This window comes from Culicoides brevitarsis, chromosome 3 (genome assembly GCF_036172545.1).
Source record: "Culicoides brevitarsis isolate CSIRO-B50_1 chromosome 3, AGI_CSIRO_Cbre_v1, whole genome shotgun sequence".
Lineage (NCBI taxonomy): Eukaryota > Metazoa > Arthropoda > Insecta > Diptera > Ceratopogonidae > Culicoides > Culicoides brevitarsis.
The window spans coordinates 7,138,507-7,153,590 of NC_087087.1; the positions used below are offsets into that span (position 1 = coordinate 7,138,507).

At 26.8% G+C, this 15,084-nt stretch overlaps 2 protein-coding genes across 2 annotated transcripts in view; one reads left to right on the forward strand and one right to left on the reverse strand.

Moving 5' to 3' along the window:
* Positions 1 to 3,215: 3,215 nt before the first annotated feature.
* LOC134835956 (transmembrane protein 132E) overlaps positions 3,216 to 15,084 on the reverse strand; it is a 110,726-nt gene continuing 98,857 nt past the window's right edge. Inside the window, exons 7-14 of the mRNA XM_063851011.1 lie at positions 12,079 to 12,281; positions 11,861 to 12,002; positions 10,251 to 11,451; positions 9,436 to 9,598; positions 9,232 to 9,379; positions 5,302 to 6,015; positions 4,982 to 5,247; positions 3,216 to 4,002 (exon numbers count right to left, since the gene is read on the reverse strand). Of these exons, the coding sequence (XP_063707081.1) occupies positions 5,233 to 5,247; positions 5,302 to 6,015; positions 9,232 to 9,379; positions 9,436 to 9,598; positions 10,251 to 11,451; positions 11,861 to 12,002; positions 12,079 to 12,281 (2,586 nt within the window). The 3' untranslated portion in view covers positions 3,216 to 4,002; positions 4,982 to 5,232. The remainder of the gene's footprint in view (positions 4,003 to 4,981; positions 5,248 to 5,301; positions 6,016 to 9,231; positions 9,380 to 9,435; positions 9,599 to 10,250; positions 11,452 to 11,860; positions 12,003 to 12,078; positions 12,282 to 15,084) is intronic.
* Positions 7,129 to 8,053, forward strand: LOC134835957 (small ribosomal subunit protein uS15). The gene is made up of 3 exons (XM_063851012.1): positions 7,129 to 7,230; positions 7,460 to 7,587; positions 7,648 to 8,053. Exons 1-3 carry the CDS (start codon positions 7,208 to 7,210, stop codon positions 7,950 to 7,952), a joined length of 456 nt encoding a protein of 151 aa, XP_063707082.1. The 5' UTR covers positions 7,129 to 7,207; the 3' UTR covers positions 7,953 to 8,053.

The following is a 15,084-nucleotide window of genomic DNA, read 5'->3' on the forward strand; positions in this document are numbered from 1 at the left end:
ATATTGGGTCGATATTTGACGAAACAAAAAAATCAGAGTTTGGAGGTTCAAACTCTGATTTTTTTTGCAAGTCATTTTTTGACCAGTTTTAAGCCTAAAATTGAATAAATATTCATTCTAAAGTTGATTTCTGTTCATATTGGGTCGATATTTGACGAAACAAAAAAATCAGAGTTTGGAGGTTCAAACTCTGATTTTTTTTGCAAGTCATTTTTTGACCAGTTTTAAGCCTAAAATTGAATAAATATTCATTCTAAAGTTGATTTCTGTTCATATTGGGTCGATATTTGACGAAACAAAAAAATCAGAGTTTGGAGGTTCAAACTCTGATTTTTTTTGCAAGTCATTTTTTGACCAGTTTTAAGCCTAAAATTGAATAAATATTCATTCTAAAGTTGATTTCTGTTCATATTGGGTCGATATTTGACGAAACAAAAAAATCAGAGTTTGGAGGTTCAAACTCTGATTTTTTTTGCAAGTCATTTTTTGACCAGTTTTAAGCCTAAAATTGAATAAATATTCATTCTAAAGTTGATTTCTGTTCATATTGGGTCGATATTTGACGAAACAAAAAAATCAGAGTTTGGAGGTTCAAACTCTGATTTTTTTTGCAAGTCATTTTTTGACCAGTTTTAAGCCTAAAATTGAATAAATATTCATTCTAAAGTTGATTTCTGTTCATATTGGGTCGATATTTGACGAAACAAAAAAATCAGAGTTTGGAGGTTCAAACTCTGATTTTTTTTGCAAGTCATTTTTTGACCAGTTTTAAGCCTAAAATTGAATAAATATTCATTCTAAAGTTGATTTCTGTTCATATTGGGTCTATATTTGACGAAACAAAAAAATCAGAGTTTGGAGGTTCAAACTCTGATTTTTTTTGCAAGTCATTTTTTGACCAGTTTTAAGCCTAAAATTGAATAAATATTCATTCTAAAGTTCCTTTCTGTTCATATTGGGTCGATATTTGACGAAACAAAAAAATCAGAGTTTGGAGGTTCAAACTCTGATTTTTTTTGCAAGTCATTTTTTGACCAGTTTTAAGCCTAAAATTGAATAAATATTCATTCTAAAGTTGATTTCTGTTCATATTGGGTCGATATTTGACGAAACAAAAAAATCAGAGTTTGGAGGTTCAAACTCTGATTTTTTTTGCAAGTCATTTTTTGACCAGTTTTAAGCCTAAAATTGAATAAATATTCATTCTAAAGTTGATTTCTGTTCATATTGGGTCGATATTTGACGAAACAAAAAAATCAGAGTTTGGAGGTTCAAACTCTGATTTTTTTTGCAAGTCATTTTTTGACCAGTTTTAAGCCTAAAATTGAATAAATATTCATTCTAAAGTTGATTTCTGTTCATATTGGGTCGATATTTGACGAAACAAAATAAACTCTGAAACAAAAAAAAAGTCATTTTCAGCCAAAATCCTCTTATTGACGAAACAAAAAAATCAGAGTTTGAGGGCTCATTCAATGAAAAAAAATTTTAGATTTTTGAAAATTACCCATTTTTAGATCACCCTTCACCGTCTCAAATTGAAGTATATACATGTATATTTGCAGAAGTTATTTTTAATAAACTTGAATCATAACAAAAAATTATTCTGATATTCAAAAAAATCTTCCAGACTTTTAAAATCTTGTAAAAATATCAAAAAATATACAAGGTTTGTATAACTTACCATAACATAAACATTCGTTTTTTTCTCCATAAATAAATAAAACGCAACATTTCTTTTACAATTACAAATAATATTTGTTGGTTTTTTGTATATTTTTCATTTTTCTTCCTCTTGGTTTTATCTTCACATAATATGTTCTTGTTACATAATAATGATAAATATTATAGATAATATTAATAATAATAATATGTGTTGTTTGTGTGTTCATTTATTTATTATTTTTTTGCACATATAACATAATTTTTCTATTTCTTGTCTTTTTTCTTGAATATATAGCATTATATATACGATTATTAATTTTTCAGTTTTTCTTGATAATTGATTTTTTTTAAATTGTTAATTCAAAGCATTTATTTTGTTTTAAATATATATATGTTGGATGATGATAAATAGAGTCAGCTGTAGATTAAGATAATAATTAATCAATTAATAGATTAAATTAATTAATTAAACGTTTATTGCATCATTTAATTTTTTTTTATTCATTGGATTCCTCATTCCTCAGTTTCTTTAGTTTTCTTTTTTACACAAACATACATAATAAGTACGAGTTTAATTTTTACTTTGTTTATCATGTAAGTATAATGTTAGTTTGTTAATAACGTCATAAAGCAACGGTTTGTGTTTTCTTTTGAGTATCTTTTCTTATAAGTTATATATTTATTTAATATATTAATTTTAATAATGTTACAACATGCCGATTCAGTATTAATTGTTAAGCGGAAATTGATGCAGGTTTTTTTTTGTTATAAATTATAAGAGGTACAAAAAGCAATGAATATTTAAATTTGTTTTTGGGATAATTTTAAATATTTAGATTTTTTTTATATTTTACAAAAAATAATAATATTAAAAATTTAAATAATATTTTACAACTTAAAATTATATAACGAGATCAACTTTTATTAAAAATTATAATTAATAATAATATTTTTAATTATTATAATTATATTATATATAATATATATTAATTATATACATATATTTATAAAAAATGTATAAATAAATATAGTTTTTTAATATAAATTAAATAATTATATTAAAATATAATTTATTTATAATTTTTTTATAAATATATATAATTAATATATATATTATATATTTTATAATTATAATTAAAAAAAATAATAAAAAAACAAAAAAAAATATTTTTTTTTATTTTTTACTGAATCTCTTCCAATCATCTTATAATAAATATTTTTTTGTTAAACATTTGTTCTAAGAAGCAAGATGGTTCATTTTTGTGATTTTTTTTTATAATGAATATGATTTCAGTTTTGTATATGATTTACCATCTGTTTTTTTAATATATATATTTTTATGTTATATTATTTTATATATATTATTTTAATACAAAAGCATCTATTTTCTTTCCTTTTTTGCTATATTTGTTGCTATCATTATTTTACTGTATTCACTTTTTTTTTAATTATTTAATACAACAGGTTAACATTGATTGTGACTTTTTGTATTTATTTTTTACAAATTTTTATAAATATTTTTTTAGGTGATATTTTACTTTTTTTTACACAAATGATGTCACAAACATGTTGTGCATTTCGCATGAAGAAGAGTTTTTTGGTGGATATTTCCCTGTTTGTGTGTTTTGTGTCATCGTAGAAATCACCTATTAACTATTTTTTTTGGAGTTCTTCATCTCGGGATGTTTTTTTCTTATTTTTTATTAATATTATTTTATTAATTATATTTATATATTTTAAGCTTGAATAACACTATTTTCTCCTTTTTTACTTTTTTTCTTATATATTTAGGTAAATAATAGTTAATAATTAATTGATTAACGTTAATAATATGCGTTTTATGACTAGATTTGATGATATAGAACTTTGCTTCATTCTTTTTTTTTTCTAGCTTATCGATTAATATTAGAGGCTGCAATAGATTTTTTTTTATAGAATAAGATTTTTTTTTTTGAGAAAAAGTTAAATTTTTAATTAAGAAATTGGAGTGAAAACTATTCAAAAAATGGCAGCCTTAAATTACTGAGGTGGTTGTGAATTTCATTCTTCGACTTTTGAGGCGTCTTGATAAAACTAACTAACTACAAAAGGGGGATTTCTCAATTAACGTGCGTCAAAAAATTGGGGGTGCTGGAAAAAATTTCATCTTGGAAGCGTTTCTTCTTCTCAAACAAGCGTGTGTTAACAAAGCAGAGTATCATGATTGTTCCAAAGCAGAATATGTTTATTTCATTTAATTCAAATTTAATTATTTTTTTTTTCATTCAAGATTTTTTTGTAATTTTTCTGATCACTTCAAAGGCTCACGCGATTCCAGCACGATATGAACGCACAAATCTAAACAAAAAATGGGTTTTAACTGAGATCCGGGACACCTGTCGAAGGTGTAAAAATTCTGACTTAATGGTAAGTCTCTAAGTTTACGGCGCTTTGTTCATAAAAAAATTTTAAAATCATTTTTTGAACATTTTAAATAAAAATTTGACATCTGTCATAATTTTGACCTGATTTTGACAGTTAAAATAAATGAAAAGTGTCAAAAATTTATATAAAAACCAATTTTTCAACATCATAAGATTTAATTTTTGAAAATTCTAACCTAAAATTGACATTTGAGAAATTTTAATTAAAAATTTTGACAGCTGTCATTTTTTTTATATGACAGCTGTCAAACATCAAATTTCTTTTTTTTATTTTTAATCAACTTAAAAGTCAATTTTAGGTTAAATTTTGGAAAATTGAGTCTTGAATGTACAGAAATCGAATTTTCATGAAATTTTTGACACCTGTCAATTTTTTGACGTTTAATATTTTTGACAAATTTAAATTCATTCTTTAAAATTTATTTTTGAGCATTTTAGACTTTTAATTTAAGATTTGTAGTTGATGAAAAAGACATTTAACTGAAAAAATTTTGACAGCTGTCAAATATTTTTAATATGACAGCTGTCAAAATTTTACTTAAAATGTATTTTTTATCAACTTAATTGTAACTTTTAGTTTAAAAATGTTCAAAATTTTAATTTAAAAAAAAAATTAAATTTTTTAAAAATTTTAAACGTCAAAAAAATTGACAGGAGTCAAAATATTTATTAAAATTTAATTTTTAAAGCTTTTTCATAATTTTTTATCATTTAATTTTTTAAAAAATTATGAAATTTTACTTTAAAAATGAAATTTTAATTAAAAAAAATTATTTTATGAATTTTTTGCGCTTTTAAGTTAACTTGCTTAATTTAGAGGTATCAACTATATCATATTAACAGTAGCAATATATATTTTTTTCTCAAATTTCTCAATGAAACACAATAAATACTTTTATGACGAATTCAGGTAAAAACTATAATAATTCAATTCAATTTGATTCGATTTGTTGCTTTTTTATGACACCTGGTTCTCTTATTATGCATAAGATTCACTTAAATTTTCGAAAAAATAAAAGAAATTTGGATCGTCAATGTGTGGAATTGTCGAGTTAGCGGGCGACGCAGGTCTAAGAGCTACGTTACGGTATTGCTGCTCGAAAGATGACAAAATTTCGCGTATCTTTGAAATGATCTCTTGCACTCAAGCGTTAGATTCCTGCAAAAAAATCAAGTTTTAATGAGATTTTTTTGAAATTTTAACAGAATTTACCTTTAAATTGTCAAAATAATGCATAATTTGTTCGTAATCCATGTCGAGATCATCCAAGCCGAGACTTTCTCCGGGTCCAATCTCGCTATCTGGCGTATTGGAGAACATCGGGTTGCCGACGACAGTTGCTCGCTTGACGCGATTCGTGCGTGGCATGCCGGGCGGTGTCACAAATCCTCCGTTATCGTCGCTGCTCGACTCCAAAGTCTTATTTTTCGCATCTTCGTCGTCATTTTCGGAGATGTGAAGCGGCGATGCGGATAATTTTTCCGCACTTTCGTCTTCTTTGCGTTCCTCGTCGCCATTTTTCGGCTCCAAGTCGAGCGTTTGTGGCTTCTTTGGTGTCATCGTGTCAAACTGGAAATTATTCGCAGTTTCTACCAACTTTTCGGCTTGATGGAGTTCGCGATTCGCATTGTGATGCACAAGTTCGACACCCTCGAAGCTCATTAAGTTTAGGCGACGCGGCGATTTGGGACTTTTGCCGTTGCGTTGCAACTCGTGCGCCTGTATCAGATACTGCGGTGGATTGTTGCTGAAGAGACCTGAGGTCGCGGCATGTTGTTGCGGGATGCGATGCGATGCCGACGCAGGCTGCGGTTGTTGTTGACTCGTACTTGGAACGGGATTGACGGCAGCGAAGAAGGGATTTATGATGCCGTTACTGCCTTGGCGCAAATGATGCTTTGGGGGACGACGCGGAACGATGAATTCCTGAAATTAGGTAAGAAAAAAAATTTAATAATTTTTTTTTAATAATTTTTAAGAATCAATTTAACCTAAAAATTAATTGATTATTAAATATTTAAAAAAATTAAATTATTAAAACTAAAAATTAAGATTGAAATAAAAATTTAAAATAAAAATTAAATAATAAAAAAATCAAAAATTGTGGAAAAAATTTAATTAAATAAATTTTAAAAAATTAGGAAATTTGATGATAATATTAATTAAATTTAATTTAAAATAATTAAATTTTTATTTAACTTTATAAAATAATGTTTTTAATTGTCAAAAAATTGTTAAAAATTAAAAAAAAAACGACTTAAAAAATTATTGAATTAATAAAAAAAAAATAGAATAAAAATAGAAATTTAGAAAAAATTGAAAATTTAATAATTTATTTTTAATTAAATTTAAAAAATATTTTTTTACAAAATAAAATACAAAAAATTAATACAAAAATGTATTATAAAAATTAAATAATATTTTAAAAAATTTGAAAATATTTTTTCAAAAATCGAGAAAAATCGAGAAAATTTAATAATAAATTTTAAAAATAATTATTTTTCAAAATTAATAAATTAATTCATAAAGTTTATTTTTTTTATTGACAAAAAAGAAAAAAATTAAAATATTTTTATTGTTTATTAAAAGCAAATAAGAGACTTGAAAATTCATTGAATATTGATTAAAAAGTATTTAAAAAATTAAAATTAAAAATATAAAAAATTATTAAATAATTTTTAATTAAATTTATTAAAATAATTAAATAAATTAAATTTAAAATTAAATTAATTATTTAAATTCACTAAAAAATATAAGAAAAAATTTTAAAAAAATTATTAAAATAATTTCTAAAAATTTAGAATTTTAAAACAATTTTAATTAAAAAATTAAATAAATTAATTAATAAATTAATTAAATTAAATAAATGTTTTAATTTTTGAGACGAATGAAATTGATAATCCGATTTTGCCTTCATGCTAATTCAATACATGATCATCCCAATGCACAATATCTCGAATATCAAAATATGCAATGGGTTTCACGTCACAAATTGAGTCGGTTAAAAGTGATACAACCCAGCATACAAAACAAAAAACGTGCCGACCCCAGTTCCTCAACTCCACGAGCTGCCAAAGAACTGTCAATTCTGTCTTTCTGAAAATTAAAACTCGCCAAAATGGGTCGTATGCACGCTCCTGGGTAATTTTTAGTGATAATTCACGCGAAAAACGACAAAATTCCACTAAAAAACCGTAAAAGTGTCTCGAGTGCATCGCTTAACGATGAAAATTTTAGTGAAATTGTGTTAATTCTCGCGAAAATCAAGTGAAATGTATCGCAGCCATCTTGCACGTGGCCCGCTATACGTGTTTGTGTACAGCCATCAGAAAATCAATTAAAATGTGTTTTTTTCTTTTTTGTCTTTCAGAAAGGGTATTTCCCAATCCGCACTACCTTATCGTCGCTCAGTGCCCTCATGGTTGAAACTCACCGCCGACGATGTGAGAGAACAAATCAAAAAGTTGGGCAAAAAGGGTATGACTCCATCCCAAATTGGTAAGAACGCATTTTTTCCCATTTTTTAAACAAAAATTAACAAAAAATCTAATTTTTTAGGTATTATCCTTCGTGACTCGCACGGCGTCGCTCAAGTTCGTTTCGTCAATGGCAACAAAATCTTGCGGATCATGAAGGCTGTCGGCTTGAAGCCCGATATCCCCGAGGATTTGTACTACCTCATCAAGAAAGCCGTCTCAATCCGCAAGCATTTGGAACGCAACCGCAAAGACATTGACAGCAAATTCCGTTTGATCTTGATCGAGTCACGTATTCACCGATTGGCCCGCTACTACAAAATCAAGAGCGTTTTGCCACCAACCTGGAAGTACGAATCAAGCACAGCATCAGCTTTGGTTGCCTAAGAAGTCTCACGATGGGGCAAAGAGTGCTTGTTTTTTTTATTAAGGTGTGTTGAAAAACGCGAAAATAAATCCGATATGTGACCATCAAATATCAAGAAAAAGTGATTTTTAATTGAAAAAGAAGAGATTTCGACGAAAATATCAGAATCAGAAGGTAAGTAAACGAAAAAAGTGAAAGAAGAGAACACATTTTAATTGAAAGTTGATTTTTCGGGCGAAAGAGAGACAATATTTTGAACAAAAATGTTACGAGAATCTTGAAAATATTTCATTTTATAGAAAATATTTACAAATATTGAAATTTAAATCTAAAATTCATAAAAAAGAATTATTTTTAAAGAATTTTTCCCGAAATTAGCTAAAATTTTCACAAAATTTAAATTTTTTTGGTTAAAATTTGAAAAATCAGTTCAGTTGTCATTAAATATTAATTTGAATTTCAAATATTTTTTTATCAACAAAGGAATAAGAACTCTTGTTGAGTCTAATTTTCTTAAAAATGTTCTACATAAATGTTTTTTTTCTCAAAAAGGCGGATCGAAAAGAAAACTTTTTAAAAATCATATTAAATTTACAAAATTTCAATTTTTTTTCTTTTGTCATTCATACAAATTTTTTTACAAAGTCAAAATTTTTTTCTTTTTTGAAAAAAAATTTTAATTTGATTTTTTTCTGTAAAAAAATAATTTTTATATTTTTCTTTTAAAGAAAATAATTCTCGAACAAGAAAATTTGTTTCATATGAGTCTTTTTTAAAATATTTATTTTTTTTAGATCAAAATTCATTAAATTTCATTCCAAAAAGAAGTTTTACTTCTAAAATTGAAATTTGTTAAATAATTTTTAAAATTTGTAATTTGTTGAGATAATTTAGTAAAAGATATAAAATTAATATGCATTTATTTAAAAATTTACAGTTTTTTTTTATTTTTGGGAGGATTTATCTTTCAATTTTTTCCTTAAAATTTTATATTTTGTTATTTTAAAATTTATTTATTTTATTTTTTTTTAAGAATTTGAAACGCATAAAAACATTTTCTTAAAATATTTCAATTTTAAATATTTTCTTTAAAAATAAAATTTTCGGAGCATTTTTCTTTTAGAGTTTAATTTTTTATAACAAAGGCTTCAATTTAAAAAAAAATTGTCAAAATTTTTTTTATAATAAAAATTTTTTTTCGTTAAGGCTTCAAATTTAAAAAAATAAGATTTAACCGAAAAATTAAATTTTTTTTTTAAAACTGAAATTTTTAACTCAAAAATATCAAAAAACACTAACCTGCTGTTCTCCATTTCCAACAATCGGTTGTCCAATGTTTGCCGTTACGCCGATATTTCTGTGTGGCGGAACCGGAGGACGATAATCAGGTCTTTGTGGTTTGATTATCGGCACTCCATGGGGCGGCAATGGCGGAGCTCCTAAACTTCTGTGACAAAAATTCATTAAAAATTGTTTTTAAATCAAAGAAAATTCAAAACTTACTGTCCATTCATGAATCTATCTTTCTTGCAATATGTTGCCGAGTCGATACTGTTGACCATTGGATAATGTCTGTACTGTCGTTGAGGCGTCTCGAAGCTGTTAACTTGCATTGCCTCTGCATTCGCATACATCATTGGGTTACTTGTGATACGAATTCGGGAGTCTATTTAAAGGTAAATTTTCATTAATGCAAAATTTGGTAAAAAAAAAAATAAAGAAATATTTTTAATTTTTGAAATTTTAATTTAAACGAATTTTATTAATTTTTATTATTGATTAATTAATTTTAATTTTTAAAAAATTAAAAAAAATAATAATAATTTCATCAAATAATTTAAAATTTTTTTTATAAATTTCAAAATTTAAAAAAAAATTAAAATAATTTTTTGAGATTTTATTTTTAAATTCTGATAATATATTTATCATTTTAAAGTGATAAGAAAAAATAATTTAATTATTTTAAATCAAATTTTTTTCTTAAATTTCAAATTTTTGGTAAAAAAAAATTTAAATAATTTTTTTTTTGAAAATCATTATTTTTCAAGGATTTTTTTTATTAAAAATTATTTTTTTTTTTTTCAAAATGTTTAAAAAAAATTAAATTTTTATTTATTTAAATTTTTAAATTAAATTTTTTGAAAATCATCTTTTTGATTTTTTTTATAAAAATATTTTTTTTTAGATTTAAATTTTAATATTCTAAAGTTTTTAAAGTTTTTCTTAAAATCTCGAAAAATTTTAAATTAAAAATATTTTTTTAAAGATTTTATTTCAAAATGAACCAAAAAATTTAGAAATTATTTTTAAAAACTTACCTCTTGCATTTTCCCACATATTTCCGTTCATCGCATCAACCGCCATGCTATTACGATCTACCGTATTTCTACCCAACCAAACCCAATCATGAGCATTTTGCGTCGAATCTCTTCCTTTCTTCATCTCTCGCAACACGCCAAGTCCCAAAACATCTCTTTCCCCATCATCGCCATTGACAGCTTCAATCGGCACAGGCTTGAATTTCGACGCATACACAACGCACGAAACCACAAAAACTGCAATTGCCAAACAAAAAGCCGCCAAAAGCACATACATGCCAATCTCGATGGTCGTCATGTCAGAATGAACTGAACTTTTGTGCGAAACCATTCCATTGAGCGTATCCAAAGCTGTCATGCCTCGATGTTGCCTTGCTTGAACTGTTGGCTCATGATGACTTGCATCTTTTAGCGGGATTCCAATCAAAATATCAGCCAAATCTCCCAAATCTCTGCCGCGATAACCTCTTGAAGTGCCGTCATTTTGCACAGTATCAGGTCGAGAATGATCTGATTTGCTCGTGTCAGAACCTCCAAAATCAACTTCGACTGAAGCAAGAGCTGTTGCGAGCGTTGGACCCGATGCTGAATTTTTCCCGCCATTATTTGGCTTCAAAAGTGGGATATTTCGACGTGAACGACATTCTTCAGGTAAAAGTAACGTAACTCTCAATAAATCTCCGTGTCCTTGTCCCACAGCGATTACACGTGGATGATGCGACGCCAACATTGGCGCGAAAGCAACGACCTCTGTATCCAAACTCTCAACTAACAAAAAGTAATCATCGACGGAAATGTCACGTAATGGCGAACGAGATCCATCATCGAACTCAATGTCGATATCCATCAATCCTTCTTGATATTGGGCCGTGAGTTTACGAGTGACAGTCGTTTCCGCGATATATCCATTCTCGATCGCCGTATCTGGCGTTATGGTAAGTTGAAGTCCCGAAACAACTCGAACGTGCAATCTTTTGATCTGAACTTTGTCGGTACTGACGCGGATTTCTTTTGTGCCAATTACTCGTCCTGTGATTGGAGAGAGAACTTGGATGTCAGTTCGACCCGGAGATTTGCCTTGCAACATGCGACCTCGTAACGTGGCGATTTTAGGATCTGCGACACGGAATAAAGGTTGAACGAGATCGGTTACTCGCAAAGCTGTGCGACGGGAGATGAGGTAACTAACACGACCCGAATCCTATGAAAAAAAAAAATTTTGTTAAGAAAAAAATTTAAAAAGTTTTGAATATCTAAAAAGGCTTAAACGTAAAAAGTAAAAATTTCTTCAATTTGAATTAGAATTAATTGACTTAATTCAGAAATTTTTTTATTTTTTTTTTAAATAAAATTATATCAAATATCTTAAAAAGCTTAATTAGGTATAAATTAAAATATTTTTTTTAACTAAATAATTTTACTAAATTTTTAACTAATTAATTTTTACTAAAAACGTGTTAATTTTTGACTTAACCTCAAATTTAAGCTTAAGTCAAAAAATACATATTTTTTAAAATTTTAACTATAGTTTAAGTTTAAGCTTATAAGTCTTAAAGTTTGAGTTTAATTTAACAATTTTTTTCAGCAATAAAAAAGTTAGAAAGACTTACTTGATCAACAGCTAAAAATCTCGCATAAACCTCTACCGGGCTTTGTTGATATCGAGCTTTGCAACTTCCACGATCGCTGTTGTAATCTTCGCTATGATGACTTAAGCTGTAAGCGCGTTTTCTTCGAAGTTTTCCATTCACACTGAAAATTAATCAATTTGGTTTAACAAAATTTTCTAAAATTTCTTCAAAATTTGTGAAGATCAAACTTTACTCACTTATTGTGCTCGTCAGGCACGCGCCATCCTTTGATTTGAGACAAGCGGAAATCAGCGACAGAAACTTCCAATGGGAATTCGGGCATCCAAACGATGAATTTGGCTAAACCGCTGTAAGTTCCATACTTGACAACAATTGTAGCGTTTGAAGAGCCTCGACCTTCGGAGCCATCGACATAGACAGAACTGCATGAAGAAGAGACCTGAAAAAAAATTATTGGAAATTTTTATTAAAAATGAGGCAATTATGAAAGATGTTTCAAGTTACAAAGGGATATTTCAGAGATTTAAGTTAAGTTTTAATTTTAATTTAATTTTTAAATCAAAATTCTTTTTTTTTTATATTTTCAGGTTATCGTTTCGAAACTTCTTCAACAAATTTTATCCAAATCAATTAAGAAGCTTTGAACACAACAAATTTCTTGAAATTCATTTCAGATTCCAAAAATTAATCTTTGTGAAAACACAAATTAATTAAAAATTCTTCCCATGGTTAGACGAAGACACTAATGATGTGTAGTTATTATCCTAAAAGTCACAGATTTCGCATGACGAAATTTTACTCTTTAAGAAGCAGTCATTCTCCTAAAGAACTTCTGATATAAAACCAAAAGCTGATGATCCAACTTTTTCTTCATAGAACATTAAACGAAACACTCAACCCGAAAAAATAGGGAGAAAACTATAAGACATTTCAGTTGGCATATTTTTCGATTCAGAACATTCTGGTTCAAAGGAGAAGCAAACATGAACATCAAAGGGTTGAATAATCTAATAATATTACTAAAATCTTTAATGAACCAATCAACTGAACTTATTTCATCTTCTTTAAAAAAACTTGATGAGACAACTCTATATTACCAACTATTTCCCAAACTGAATTTCAAATCCTCTTCAGAAATTCATAAAAAATGCATAAACCTTCATTCTGAGAAGAATTTAAACATGTGAAAAATTGATATTGAGAAATATTGATTACTTAAATTTGCTGAAAGACAGAATTCATGAAATTTTCTAATAATTCTTTAAAAAATTGAACTTTTCTGTTATGATGGACATTCAATATTCTTCAATCTTAATGTTCAAAAAGTTAATGAAACCGAAAACATTTTTGATATTTGTATCAGCCTAATGTTAAAGATAAACTTTTAAAACATTTTTCAATATTTTCACAAATCTTTAGTTTATGTTGTAATTAACGATTTTCTCGTCTCCCGTTTTAATCCCGATATGAACGAAGCGTCGACGGGTAATTATCACTCACACACATAAAATAATTCACTTTAAAAAAACATCTCTATTCTCCCATGACTTGTACACTAAATGAGCTACGCCATTATCTCATCAAAACTACATAAACCTCCCCCGTTTGTGTCTAACAAATTTGTGCACAAAATAATTTCCATTCTCTCTGCCATTTGCTCGATTCCAGCTACTTTGGTGCCTGCTCTATCGTCGAAGCAGCAGCACACAAACATTCATTAATGCGACAACTGACTCAAAATACTGTGTTCTACTGTTGAAATTTTAATTTTCTCATTTTCATCGTTGTTTGTCGTTGCGCGTTGTAAAAGATGATTATTTGTGCCGCTATGTTTTTTGTTACAACGACAACGACGACGACGACGCTAATAGTCAAATATTGTCGTTCTGTTAAATTCGCACAACAATTTGCACGTTTTTTCGAGCTTGATTTATTCATTCACGTTCTTTAGAAGTCATTAAGCGTGGTCGTCGTCAACGCATCATTCAAACTTTTTTCTTTAAAAAATAAAAAATTTCACTCGGAGATTGAACAAACAAAAGAAGAAAGAAACAAATTGAATTCAAAGCACATCAGACTTAATTAAATCTTAATGAATCTTAATTTGTTGAATTTCTTACTACTCTTTTATTTCAATTTAGATTTTTTTCCGTTTCCTTTCCTTCGCCACTATCATTCGCATGTGTCAATATCCCCGCAGAAAAAAAGAGAGAAATAAAAAAAAACAATAGATCGTTTCGAGTACTTCTTCTTGGCAATTTTAACCGATAATTAGCTTAATTGTGTGTCTAATTAATTTGTCGTTCTCTCAGTTTCTCTCTTGTTTTATGTTTTATTTTTTTTTTTTCAAAATTTCATGAGTGATGACAACTTGGTGTCAGCTAATCGTTAAATTGTCCAGTTTGATTTGGAGAATCCCCTTTTCATTAAATAAATCAATTAAGACGTGATTTCTACCTTTACTTGATGCGAGGTAATTCGACAACGACAAGTCCCAGGTCTTTAATTATTTCGTGACTGCTCTTTAATTATGTCTTTTAGTTTGAAGAGACAGTATCATATTTCAAGTACTTTTGGCAGGATTAAAGTTTTGGATGTTGATATGAGCGTATTTTTATTTAAATTAAAAAATTTAAAAGATATTTACAAATTTTCATGAAAAATTAAAAAAAATAATTTTTTAAAAATAATTTGAAAAAAAAATTTTTTTTGACAAAATATTGATCAAAAAAAAAAATTTAAAAAATTAAAAATATTTTTAAAAAAATTTTGAAAAAATTTTTATTGTAATTTTTTTTTTAAAAAAATATTAATTTTTTAAAATATTTTTTAATAATTTAAATTTAATTTTTTTATTCAAGAAAAAATATTTAATAAATTTTTTAATAATTAATTATTTTTTTTTTTTCAACAAAAAATTTATTTTAATAAATTTTAATAAAAATAAAAAAATAAATTAAATAAAAATGAAATTAAAATTGAAATTATTTTAAATTATTAAAAAATAATTTTTTGAGCCCAAACATTCTTAAAAAATAACGGACTGACATTTTTTTTTATTTTATCAAAAAAACTCAAGAATCATCTTAAAATCCTTTTCTTGGAAATACCTCCGCAAAATAAATAAATATAAATTTAACATGATGCTTCTAATTTGGAGACGACACACTGGAGTATCATCATCATCAACATTCAACTTCATCATCGTCATCGTTGTCTCTTTTCGTCTTTTTGTCGCATCA

What these genes read in the sequence shown, in the direction of transcription:
- LOC134835957 (XM_063851012.1), top strand. Translation starts at nt 7,208, where the DNA reads ATGGGTCGTATGCACGCTCCTGG. An exon ending in GGTCGTATGCACGCTCCTGG is followed by an intron (nt 7,231 to 7,459) that starts GTAATTTTTAGT and finishes TTTGTCTTTCAG; the next exon opens with AAAGGGTATTTCCCAATCCG. An exon ending in TATGACTCCATCCCAAATTG is followed by an intron (nt 7,588 to 7,647) that starts GTAAGAACGCAT and finishes CTAATTTTTTAG; the next exon opens with GTATTATCCTTCGTGACTCG.